The sequence below is a fragment of the Scomber scombrus genome, chromosome 10, assembly GCF_963691925.1.
Source record: "Scomber scombrus chromosome 10, fScoSco1.1, whole genome shotgun sequence".
Taxonomy (NCBI): domain Eukaryota; kingdom Metazoa; phylum Chordata; class Actinopteri; order Scombriformes; family Scombridae; genus Scomber; species Scomber scombrus.
Genome location: NC_084979.1, coordinates 8,587,804 through 8,601,699, shown reverse-complemented (window position 1 = coordinate 8,601,699; position 13,896 = coordinate 8,587,804). Strand labels below are relative to the sequence as shown.

The 13,896-nt window shown below is 39.3% G+C and overlaps 1 protein-coding gene across 1 annotated transcript; it reads left to right on the top strand.

Annotated features, from left to right (window-relative positions):
• The first annotated feature begins 705 nt into the window (after positions 1 to 705).
• On the top strand, positions 706 to 11,119 carry fam131c (family with sequence similarity 131 member C). Its single transcript, XM_062427895.1, has 6 exons — positions 706 to 787; positions 2,782 to 2,847; positions 4,808 to 4,891; positions 10,038 to 10,283; positions 10,553 to 10,642; positions 10,851 to 11,119. The coding sequence occupies exons 1-6, from the start codon at positions 757 to 759 to the stop codon at positions 11,117 to 11,119; spliced, it is 786 nt and encodes a 261-aa protein (XP_062283879.1). The 5' UTR covers positions 706 to 756.
• The last annotated feature ends 2,777 nt before the right edge of the window (positions 11,120 to 13,896 follow it).

Here is a 13,896-nt window from a genome sequence, read left to right as displayed (position 1 = left end):
ATTTATCTCATCAAAAACAAACAAAAAAACTTTTCATCATCTATCTAATGAGTATTAGATAGATGATTATATACTGTAACTTTAATATGTAATAGTATAATACAGGATATACAATCATAGTGCCAGTGATACACTTTATAGCAGCAAGAAATAGTAGTTTACAATCCAACAAGCACTGATCTTGCAGAGATTAAAATAGAATTTGAATATTACACATATAGCTCCATCATCAAACCCTCCATCACCAGTGAGAGAAAGAACAGAGTGGGAGGAGAATAGAGAAGTAAAGGGGAGGGGATTCAATAACGTCAGCAAACAGGCATTCATACTTTCTCCCCATTTTCCTCCCTCTCTCTCTCTCTCTCTCTCTCTCTCTCTCTCTCTCTCTCTCTCTCTCTCTCTCTCTCTCTCTCTCTCTCTCTCTCTCTCTCTCTTTCTCTCTCTCTCTCTCCCTCTCTCTCTGTCTCCGTCTCTCTTGCTGCCCCCCCCCCCTCCCCACACTTAGTCTGTGTCGCTCTCACCTCTCTCCTCCTATACAGGGAAGTCAGTCAGTGCATCAGCCTACAGCTCATCCAGCATCCGCTCTTACTTTCCCCCTGCATCAGTTCCTCACTTCTCTCTGCTCCTCTGCTGACTGACACTGACACCCTCCCTGCTCCCTCTCTCTTTTCCCCTTTCATCCTCTCATTCCCCCAGCTTCTCATCCTCCTCCTTTTCAAGCCATCATGGTGAACAGATAACCGCCCGGCTGAGACCATGGGTACCTGCCTCTGCAAAGGTCACAAAGGTCAGTGCCACCTGTTTGTGCGTCCACGTCTATGTTTAAGAGTCGAATCAACCTGCAGCAAGCGTTGACGACAGCCAGCAAACATTTCAGGTGCTGAACTGTTTCAGAAAGTTGCATCATGCCTTCCAGGGGTGATAATGTGTGTGAGAATCAAGTAAATTACAGCAAAAGTTTGAAATATTTATCATATGGCTAGGTTCAGGTACAACCCACTGACATGTGGACAACGGAGACAGAGGGTAAAAACCACCTGAAATATATTTACAGATGTGAATCCATCATAGGAATGATTAGTATGTAACAACACACACTCTGCAATGAAAGAATGAACCCAAAAAAACATATTTATTCTCACCTACCTTCTTGCAGCTATTCTTGATGTGGGTGAATCTGTCGGGATTGCTTTAGAAGCAATACATGGCAGGGGGTTGATGAGGGGGATTGTAAGGATCAGCGGAGGACAACAGTGGCTTCAGGATATGACAGCTCCATCTGAAGCTCATCTCCAACTTGTCGTGACTTGAAGATGTGACTCGAGTAGCAATTTTCTCTCTCATATTTGCCCTCTGTCACTTTTTCTGTGTGCTGTTAGTGGAAAAGAGGGTAGTGTTTGTTGTATCTCAAAAGATGATATTCTTTTAGTATTCAAATAAACAATTGAAATAAAAGTTGATTTGAAGGAATATCAGCTTTCTGTGATATATCCGAGCAAGATCAAGCTGATATTTTGTCAGGAACATGACATTTAACGTTGTATCACATCGTCGTACATTATTCTCGACCTGAAAACTGTGATGCAGTCTGAAAATATTTTTGTGGGACAAAGTCTGCTTTTGTTGAGGAAGGGTCTCTTTTAACAAGGTGGAGGTATTGAACGCAGCGCTTTCAAGCTGAGAAGAAAGAGGGAAGGCAGCTGTGAAGCTACAGACAAACAGATAAGAGAGCAGCGGGAGTTGTCTGTGTGTATGTGTTTTCTGTGTGTGTGTGTGTGTGTGTGTGTGTGTGTGTGTGTGTGTGTGTGTGTGTGTGTGTGTGTGTGTGTGTGTGTGTGTGAGAGAGAGAGAGAGAGAGAGAGAGAGAGAGAGAGAAAGAGAGAGAGGGAAAGAGAGAGATAGAGAGAGAGCGAGAGAAGAGAGAGAGAGAGAGAGAGAGAGAGAGAGAGAGAGAGAGAGAGAGAGAGAGAGAGAGAGAGAGAGAGAGAGAGAGAAGAGAGAGAGAGAGAGAGAGAGAGAGAGAAAGAGAGAGAGAGAGGGATTTAACCCCACAAAGACAGAAGATTGGCTAAGGAATCATAATAGGGTTTCTTGACCTGCAAATAACATTTGATGAGGCCAGAGACCAGCCTCAGTCTTACAGCTCTGTGTGCCAGTCTGTGTGTGTGTGTGTGTGTGTGTGTGTGTGTGTGTGTGTGTGTGTGTGTGTGTGTGTGTGTGTGTGTGTGTGTGTGTGTGTGTGTGTGTGTGTGTGTGTGTGTGTGTGTGTGTGTTTGCATGTGTGACTTAAGTAAAGGGAAGGGTCCCACTCCTGTTGCTGTAGAATTTCCATAGCAACCGACAATTGTCTTGACAACACCTCCCAGGGGAAACCCCAAGCATGTGTTTGTATCCTGCATGTGTGTGTGTCTGCTGACCTTTCTAATAATGTGAATTCTCCATTGCTTTGACCTGCACTTCATTTCCTCTTGTCATTAATAGGAGCCTCATCACCATCAATTAGAAAGCAAATAGGCAGAATGTGGGCCGGTGCAAAGTTAAATATGCAGAGAGGCTCCGGTTAAATGACTGTATATGGATTCAACACTCTCTCTCTCCCTGTCCCTCATCCATTATATATGAGCCCCGCTAGACCCCTGGCCTTCAGAGACAACTGGGTTTTGCCTTTAAAGGCTAAGACCTGTCTGGAAACACATATGCACAGTGACACGCACAAAATAAACCAACAGACCTGCACATTCATTCAATCTAACATTAGCGTTTGTGTATGATTCCCCACAGAGCTCCACCTTCCCATGACAGCACTGCAGGAACAGACTGAAGAGGATCAGCCGTCCACAGTCAAGGTGAATAAAAGTCCTCTTCTACCCCCATAAACAATGTATTGGCTTGTAAGGTGTTTTATCACCATGATTACACTGGTAATGTAGTCCCTAAAAACTACTGATTTGTGTTTTGTTGATAATCAAGAGTAATGAACAGATAGTTTCTGAAAAAAAGATTGACTGAAATGTATAAATTCAAAGCTGTGAGCTGTAAATTGGGGTAGGGGTAGAAATCTGAAACATCTCAAAATCTTGGCACATAACAATAAAACTATATACATGCCTAATTAGAGATAGACATATTTTTGTATAGTGGTTGAATCAAGCCTTTCAATATTTATGTGAATAAGACTGAAATAAGCATAATGGTTCAAAATAGTTGTCATAACATGATGGCTTGAAAATGTTCTGGATTTCTTTAAACACAAACAAGCATGGCTCGGATTTAGCTTGTAATTTAATTATATTTCTATAATATGTTTATTGCAGAGTGAGATAAGTGTAGCTGTAAGCAGGAACATCGGTTCCATTTTACGGTTAATAGGCTACCTCTTTCACACATAACATGTTCAGTCAGGGACTCAGCCGGGCTCCATCACACTCTATGCAGGCACCTGGAGTCACATTTTTTTTTACCAAGATGATTCATAAACTGGAAGCTCCAATTTGTGTAATGTTTACTCTTTTGACTGTTGAATATTTGTCATTTTTACTCTGCTTTGCTACAGCTAATGTCATCCAGCTAAACAGTAGCCTTAATATTTCTAGTGTGCCATTAAAAACAGGTCAAATGTATGCAACACAGAAGTAGAGAACGATTAGCTTACATTCATAACATTTTGTTTTGTTTTGTATGAAGCAGGTTGATATGTAGCTACTTTTAGCTAGTTTTGCTGGCTAGCTGGGCAGCTACTAGCAAAAGAACAGGGAAACATGGATATAAACACATGAAAAAATGATAATGTTCAGTTTAGGTTTATCCAATAGTTTTACTAAAGTTGGACTGTAGTTGCACTCTTTTTCACATATCATTACATTTATAGGCTATGTTTTATATGTCTATTAGCTATCATCATCAAATCAAATAAATGTGCCAAATAATGTTTTACAATCACTATATGTCAGATAAAATTATAGTACAAAACAACTGTAAAACATTTATGAGAGGATAATTGGTTCAGTTTAGTGAAGAAGCAGTTTCACAGATTGAAGACTGTGGAATGTCAAAGATCTTCTTGGTTTCGCAGGGACCTCAAATCTGCCAATAAAGCAGCAGTTTGTTGGTGTGAAAAACAGGAACAACATTAATTTGCCCAAGAGAACACATTTCAATTTCCTCATGCTAATTTTACATTCGAGTGACTTGTGCATAATTGTATCGTCTGTAAAACTTAATTTAGACTGCACTTGACAGTTTGAACTGAAGCCATGCCTCATACACTGTAATGTATAATCATGTACTCACTTGTAATCCCATTTTGCCTGCACCATCTTCTAAAAAAGCTCTCAGATCAAGAACGCTTAACCAAGAGAAATCAATCAAGAGAGTGCAGTTTCTCTTTCCATATTGAGTACAGCTACTTTGGTCAAAACACCATAAGGGATTGAATTTAAAATACCCTCCTTTGATCACATGCAGTTCATTCAGGCTGGGTGTGAAAACTGCAGGATTTCTATACTGTTATTGTCGTTATCACCATTTTTCGCGCAAAAGGAAAAAAAGTGGGAAATGTGTGTTTGTGTCATCACACATTGGCTGTGATTGAGGATGTATGAAAATGTTCTTATGTGTGTGTGTTTGTATGCAAAGCATATGTGTGTATGTTATTTGTCTTATCTCATGACTCTGCTCCAGGTGATTTGAATCTTAGGCATATGAAACACATTCAAAACCCAAAGGAAATGCACAGGAGACAAACTAAAATCTAAAATCTTTTTTATTAAAATAACCTTAAATCAAAGATATGATATTCTCCCACTTCATGTGCAGACCCCCTCCAATGGCAATGTGGCAGATAAAACCAACCGCTACGACATTGGCGAGCTGGCCACCTCCTCTTTGATTGGTGAGTCTGACTGGACATACACACACACACACACACACACACACACACACACACACACACACACACACACACACACACACACACACACACACACACACACACACACACACAAACACACACACACACACACACACACACACACACACAGATTTAGTTCATGTTGTGTTTCATTACAAATCAAACATATGAGACTGGGACAAAAGCAAGCTGCAAAATTGCATTAGTAACCATGGGAGGTCAGTAATGTAATTTCCCGCCTTCTTCATGCCCTTTCTCTATCACACACACACATGCAAAACAATCAAGGCACAAGTACATAAACATTTTCTTTTCCTTATTTAAATTTAGTCTCCACCTGTGACCCGGGCTTCATCCTCTCTTCATTCCAACTCTTTTCAACCCCTTTTCCCCATCCTGTCACTGTCTGCCTCATCTCATCTGCTTCCCTCTCTATGGAGGTTGATCATCTGAGTTAATGTGTTATGCCTTGCTGAATTTCTTCCACTGAAAGCTCTTTTATTACCCTGACATTATAATTATGAAAGCAATGAAAACCTCATCAATACGTTAGACAAATACAGACGTTCAGGCAGACAGCTGAGAGGCTGACACCTGCTCTAGGAGTGACAGAATCAGTCCAGGAAAAAAGAAGGGAAAGAATTTTAACATTTACTCACACTTAATCACTTGTCAGTCATTATTTAAATTGGCAGAGTGAGTTCTGGAGACTTGGACAGTCACGACATGCTGCTGACAACCCAACTGCTCAAATCAGATCACTCTTTGGACAGTCACATGTTATTATACAAATTTAAACATATGTAGAAAAACACCATGCAGATGCCATTGCTGCTTTTTTTTCTTTATATAATTATGTTTGATAGATACAGTATATCAGGCTGATTTGATTTTTTTTAATCAGAGGCTCCTAGAAACTGAAATGGTTCATCACATCCCACAAATGCAATAATGCTGGACCAAAGAAATGAAATAATAACAGCTTTGTTGTTCTGACAGCTCAGTAGTGGGACTAAACATGTAATAAAGGTTGTGCTACAAGGTAGGAACAGGGTCATTAAAATCTAAGGGGTTTATAATAAATGTATTTATTAGTTTTTATGCTAGCAGGCTCTAGGGATGACAATATCCGCCTGTTGGTTGGTCATTCGGTCAATCCACCACTTTGGTTCAGAATATCTCATTAACTGTTCGATGAATTGCCATGACATTTCCTATAGACATGTTCCTCAGGGATGAAACCTATTGACTCACTCGACTTTTCACCAGGCACCATCAACTGGTCAAATTGTTTCTTTTCAAGGCTGAATACACGAACTTGGTAGACAATTTACCTGTCATCAGCAGCATTGTCATTGTAAGCATGTTACCTGCTGTAGCCTGCTGACACCAGCATTTACCTCACAACAATAGTAATACTGTAATAGTAAGAATGTCTACACAGGCTGTATAGAAAAGGCATCATGTTAGCAGCAGTGGGACGCCTTACAGGCCAAGCACTGAGTGTAGGTCTTATGTGTTTTAATAGCAGTCAGAGTCCAGCACACTATCACTGTAGTTACATGTACAAATCAGAAGAAAATACAAGCATAGAAATACTCTTTGGGTTGATTTTATGTATGTAAGGCATGAGCTGTTATGCGGACTGCAAGCTGTATCGATGAAAACAGAAATGTATCAGACACACAAGATGGACAACTGAAAAACATGGTCGCAACTTCAAACTTCAAACTCCCTTGTAGCAAGGTTTTTTCACGTTTAATGGGGGTCTCTTACAGATGCCTTGGCACGATCACAAAGATAAACACTAGGAAATCAAACCAGCCGCACATTTTGGAATTATCAGAGAAAACAAATGATACTTTCTGGGATTATCGGCCCTTAAAGTCCCACATTGTTTGAATCCTAATTGCTTTTTTCGCTGCTTTTTTTAGTCTCCATGCAGCTGTGGTTCTTTTTATTGTTTCAGTCGGCCACTGCTTGAAATCAACACTAGCTGCTTGCCAACTGGCAAATGAAAATACTTAGCCTATCAATTTCAGCTCTGTAAGGATGTGATTAAATGGGATTTTCTTGAATTATTCCCACATTGACTCGTAAATAACAGGAAACAGAGTCATGCTTCACATAATGCAATATATGTCTACTTTTATGGAGTTACTTAGTCCTGGCTGACTCTGTGTTTACTGTGAACAATGTGGTAAACAAGTCTGAGAAATTAAATTATTTCTAACAGCGACCAGGGAAACCCACATGTGTTGACAAACATTTTCATGAATGCTAGCCTGAACTTTCCCATATATGATTATTCAACTCAGTCATTCTTTCAGTGAGAATTCTTGTGATAAATAGTACCAACATATATCTACTGTCGTTATTCTTGAATTGGTTACAGCTATTTATTTCTTACAAGTTTTCAAAAAGTTTGTAACACATTTGAGTGGAAACTTTATGCTTCAATAGTATTCAAATAAAATACAATTCTTGTTTTCCGTAGACCCCACCTTTAAGATAATATAATCTATAATCTATAATCTATTTTATACTTAGTGAATTTCATTTAGTATTTTATCACTTTCTATGCAGTGAGGAGTTATTTGTTTGAGAAGATCCAACTGAAAATCTAATTAAAAATTCATGATTAATTTGGTCGTCTGAAACTGATGTGTTGAGTTGGCTTTTTAATATGGAGATTTTTGTTTTGGCGAGATTTATACGAGATGCTTGGCTGCTAAGAGAACTAGAGAATACAGTATCCATCATAATGGGACATTTCTTCCATGTAAACTGAATGCCTTGAAATGTTCCCTATTTGAATTCATGGATCTGCACATCATGAATTCTCATATGGAGATCATGGTTGTTATTGTTTAGTTTCTTGTAAACCCATATAGGCTGGGCACCAGAAAGGTGCAAGAAACTTAAATAAACAAATAATTTAATCAATCTCAGTGGAGAGATTTAGTGTCTTTCAGCTCATTATTTTGGTTTTAGTGTCTGCAACATTACTTTTGGTTTGGCCTCACTGATCTTAGCAATGCACAGCAGGCAGCAGGCAGCTGTTTTCAGCAAGCTCTGATAAACCTTTTTACACTATTTGCCTAGATCATAGCAGCATCAGATTAGAAATCACATTTATTTGTCATTCTGCAGTGTTTAATTTGTAGGACTCAGTTAACAAGTTCACACTATCATCTTTATAATGTGATAATATGCCAGTGTTGTGGTTATAGCTTGTTTCCACTGCCACTTCAGTGACAATCATTTAATGTAGGCTTAAGAACTATGCTTCAATCTAACCATGCAAACTAATGAAAATGTTATAGTTTTCCCACACACTTGCATGCTAAACTTTTTTCAGATGCGAACATCCCCTCCCCACAATGAATCAAACCATTTATAGTCAGATATTTTAAAAAACCCAAACATTTATATATGGTTTATGTTGGAAGTGTATCAGGCCTTCATATAAACATAGTAGCACAGTAGCACAGTCAGTAGCCCTGCACATCCGAAAGTGTCTTAGTTAGTGTTTATTAGCTGAATTATACCTACATATAATGGCCAAACTTATATGATTTGGTCATGTAAAAGATTCAAGATTCAAGATGTTTATTGTCACTCCGGTCGCACAGATAGACCCCTATGAAATTAGCTGGTATGCTCAATTGCAGAAAACAGTAAAGAAATATGCATAAGGCATATCAATATAAAAGCAGAATATAAATAGCAATAAAGGGTATAAAGCAATAAAAGGCATAAAAACAATAAATATAAATATCAATGAAAGGAATAACAGCAATAAAAGAAGCATATACAATCATTAATCACATATTGCACAGATGGTTAGATTGCCTGTGTGTGTTTGTTATTTACTAAGGAGTGTTATGGCCTGCAGGGAAAAAACTATCCCACAGTCTACTGGTGCGTGACTTGAACACAGCTGTGTGAACAGAAAGCTCAAAATAATCCATTTGAAAAACAAATGGGATGTTCCTGCTGTGTGCACTTTATTCGAATAAATGCACACATCGCCTCCTCACCAGTGACAGTTAGCCAGAGCAGAGCCTCATAACAGAGTCGTCACAGTGTGGATGCAGAGTGAGGCAGCAGTGGGTGTCACAGTGCACAGACAAAAGACAAAGACGAGTCTCTAGTTGTTGAGCTCAGATGAAAATAACACGTTGTGATGTTTTTCTCAGTTTCAATTAGCCCAGGCTGCCAACTCTCTTGGCTCACTTCTATTATTTAACTGTATATCCACCTCTGGCTCTGAAATATGCTTCCCTTCTCTTCTGCGTCTTATTTTTCTCATTTCCAAGCTTGTTACCCTGTTCACCTCTCTTACTAGTCTTGATAGTTTTCTGCCTTTTTCCCCTATTTTCTTAACTTAACCTTTCTTCCTCTTTGTCTTTCTCCACCTTTGCCTTTTCAATATTTCTTTTTTAGTCCTTTCACATCTGCTTAATTTTCCTGTTATGAAAATAGTTTCCTGCAGTCACTTTCATTTCATCTCTTTATTTTTTAAGACCTTTCTACTGTTGTCTCTTTTGATTAGAAGAAATGATGGCTTCTTTGTAGTTTTGGCCATAATTTCGCTGGGTTATTAACATTCTTATGATGAGATACATAGACACAGCACCTCTATTAGATTATTAAAATGATGTTGTTAATAAGTAGAATTTTTTATTTAGTATTACCAATTATTAAAAATGTCTTTGTTTTTCATCAAGCTCTAACATGTTATGTTGTTTTTATGATGTTTCCTATCTAAGTGAGCTTATTACAGTACTGTAGAATGTACATTGCTCTCCAAAGTCATCTTGGTGTTGTTACAATCTGGTTTTGATATTCTCAAGCTTGTTTTCTATGGAGCATTACATCAGAAGGCAGCAGCAGCAGGTCATGGTTCAAGTTATGTAAATCAGGAGTACATGCTCGCCTTTCACTTCTCAATTATGCAAATATATGTCGAAGCTCTACTTAGATATAACCATATGACTCCTCTCCTTTTCTTGGCCTGTCCTCTGCTACAACACTAACTGTATATCATATCTTTTCAACCATGTTACAAATTATTTAATCAACTTTATCAATATGTATCCCTCCTTCTCCTCACCTTATTTAGGTCTGGTGGCCACGATAAAAGAGCATATCACCCAGCCGACAGCGATGGCCCAGGGGCGAGTTGCTCACCTGATTGAGTGGAAAGGTTGGGGAGGAGGCGGCCAGGCCAGAGGAGGTGGGGGCAGTTGGAGCAGGGCCCGGGGTAAAGGAGGTGGAGGCTGGGGGGGGATGGGGGCCGAGCTGCAGGAGGATGAACAATTTTACTCCCAAATGACGGATGAGATCAAGGAAGCTCGCTTCGCTGCAGGTGAGACAGAGACGAATTTAATTCATGCGAAACAAGATGTGGTCAGTGGAGATGAAGTGACACTCAGATCTCTCTGGGCATTTTGTTTTTGTACGATTGTGCAGGAGAGACCATCTACAAAAATCAATAGACCTTACGACAGTGACACAAATCTAGTGTACTTATTCGATTTCTTTGTGACGCTGGTAGACTTGGTTAAAAAAAACAACAGGGAGCTGACTTCCAAGAAAAGCAGCATAAAATGTGTTTGTGTGGCTTTTGTTCCTCAGGAGTGGCAGAGCAGTTTGCCCTGGCTGAGGCAGCCATGAATGTGTGGTCCATGAACGACAGCTTGGAGCAGCCTTCCACCAGCTTGCAAGGTTCATCATGAAGGATCATCTGTGTGTCAATAGAGCTTTTTAAAACAAATAAAATGTCACTCATTTTAATTTCAAATTTCTTTAAGTGGTCTATTGCAAACTTCCCCTTGAATCCAAAGCTCAAGTCATTTATCCATATATTGTACATTTAAGTTCATTATATTTGATTTAGTATTTGACTGATTCTTTTATTGTCCCTCCTCCGTAGCACAAAGCCACTTCCTGTCTCAGTTCCTGCTGGATGGTGGAAGCGTTGGAGTTCCCCAGCACCTGTACAGCATCCATGCCCAGACTTATGGCGACAGCAGGGTGACAAGCCTGTTCGTCCCACAACCAGTGGACTCCGTTTCCCAGATGTCCAACACTCAGCTGCAAAGAGATCGTCCTTTTGAGGGTAGAAGCGCTGTGACTGCAGGGGCTGCTGTCCGACACGTAGACAGCAGCTCGCTATCTGAGGATGATGTTTTTTATAACTAGGCTTAACAAGCCAACAATCTCGATGGCAATCTCTGAGCCTCAGTAAGAAGACTTGGGTCTCAACCACCAGCAATGACTGACACAGACAATCCGCAAGATATCTCAAGAGGCAATTCCTCCAATGGCTTGTCTGGAAAGTGTTAACAGCCTGGTCTTCAGACACAAAGACTGGCAGACTCCAAGTTGTATTTTCTCTTTGGTTGAGGCATATACTTTTGTGAATGTACATAGTTCCACTGTTGCATTTAAATTTTTTATTCAATGTACATCAAACACTTTCATATTATGTGTAAGACTGAACTGTGAAGAGTTGAACAATGCTGGTGTAAATATCTTGGTATAAAACATAGATTTTATTATATGCTGTATAAGGTTTCCAGTTCTGTTTTTGATCCTTTTTTATTTTTATGTTGACATATTAAGAAGATGAAATCTGTCAGTGAAGACAAATTTAGTTAAGGGGTAATAATGTGCAGTCCAACCAAAAGCTGTCTGAGCAGAGTAAATATTACCAAAGAAATTCAGAATGTGTCTCTTTCAAATTTCTTGTCTATAAGTAAAGAGAAGAAGTCTAGTGGAGAGAGAGTGTGCACCCAATTATCTGCCTGAGTCATGACTATGATTAGCTATTATTCACAGTTTTCTGTCTGAGAGTGATTTGTGCATGGGAGCGTTGCAGAAAAGATGAGTGTAGGGAAACAGAAAGGGAGAATGACACAAAACCTGTCAGCTGGCATGTAGTGTGTTCCTGCATGTATGTCAGCATGTGTGTGTTTGAGAATGAGGGACGATTGGCGAATGGAGGTGTTAGTGTTACCTGTCATGGTAAGGTTTACATAGAGTGAGGCTGTGCTGTGTAGCGCATCATTGGTCTTTTCACCTTTTGTTATCTCACGCAACTCTGAAGGGTGTTCAGTTGAGGCAGCCAAAACAGAACAAAAGGCTGTGCATGGTTAGTGTGATTATATCCATAATGAATCAAAACTCTGCAGCAGAACAATCACCTGATTTGAGTTTTAATTAGTGCTGCAGTGAAGCTGCTTGGAGAGGGAAATGTGACACAGTAGAAGAGTGAAAGATTGTTGAATAAAATGGACACGCTGATGCTGAAAAGCTGAAAGTCACTGCATTGTTGAGTGTGGAGATACTGTAGATCCATAAAGGAAGAATGATTGTATAATCAAAATCCATGTAGTGTCTGAAGGGTCTGGAATCAACAGGAATCTAGCAACTTAACAGGGACCACAGCAGCTTTTCCCAAGTGGGACTCAATTCGATTTAGAGACCCAGACAGGTATGTTGCACTTGCATTCCTTTGAAAATGACTTGCTCAAATTTAACATTAGTCATCTCCTGATATAATATTCTTAAATGAATAAATCCCCAAGTGCCATTTATTGCTTGGAAAAATTCCATAAAGCAGAGATTCCCAAAGTTTAGGCCACAGCTCCCTGATAGATACTGCAGGTGGGCTGCAAGAGGTCATTCACACTAATTACATGAAAAGTTTGAAATTACCATAAAATATTTATGATTAACAACAACAACAACGCTGATAATAATAATAATAATAATGATAATAATAATAATAATAATAATAATAATAATAATAATAATAATAATAATAATAATAATAATAATAATAATAATAATAATAATGGTAATAATAAATATTTCCAAAGTCATGGGATTTGTTATTTTCATTCTTCATTTATCTGAATTAATTTGTATCTAGAATTTATTCTATATTTTATCATGGGGAGGAATGCCTCATTATTGCTGGGGAAAGTGTCCAAATGGAGCATTGGCTATCAGGTGGCAAAAGGAAAGCTGTTAATGGAGAAACAACTTGAGTAAGCAAATTATCAGAAGATCAAAATGAATGCACAAAAACAAAAAGAAGGATTCATAGAAAGTACTCAAGTGAGTACCCACCACTGGAATTTGTGAGACCAGAAGACACTCCCCTGCCTGTCTGTGCTATGCTCAGAGATGCAAGCAAACAAGGCCCTGAAGCCATGCAAGCTGTGCCACCATCTAGAAGCTAAACATAGACAGTATTCATCAAAGATTCACAACTTTTTTTCTTTTCTTTTTTTTAAATCTGAGAGAGTATCTCAGCTGTAGAAAGGCCATTGAATCCACGTGTCAGTGGGAGTGAATACATCAAGGCAGTGGAGGTATCCCACCAATTAGCAAAGCTGATCACAAAAACATTTGGGTTGTGCTATAGCCCTGGTTTCACAAATATTGTACTGATGCCATTTGCTGTCTCCAGGCATTGAATAAATTGATAGTCAATTTATCTCCAGGCATTGAAAAAATTGATAGTCTTTTCCACTCAAACAGGTCTGCACTTGGCCATGACAGGCTGTGGCTGGGTCCCTCGACCCCATTTGACTGAGACTGCCTATCAGTTTACTATCACACACTGTAAAGCTTCCTCTAGTAACCGGAAATCAGCTCCTGAACAGGTGTCAGCGAGGCCTGATTGTACAGATTGTTCTCATTAATAAAACAGGGTTGTTGCACAACCCAAACGTTTCACTTCATTTCGACCTTCAGTTTGTACTGACTAAATGTGTACTCCCGACCATTGCAGACACAAAAGGTTCCTGCAGGCCCAAAAGAAATGCATCTTTATGCCTTGTAACAATGCCCAGGAAGTAGCCAAACTTAGTAGAGTGTGCCCTCAGGTTAGGTTGAAATGCCCTGTAAGAGCACAGAGTCTCCAATTATCATGGGACAGTGACTCTCACATCCTAGATTGGCAAACG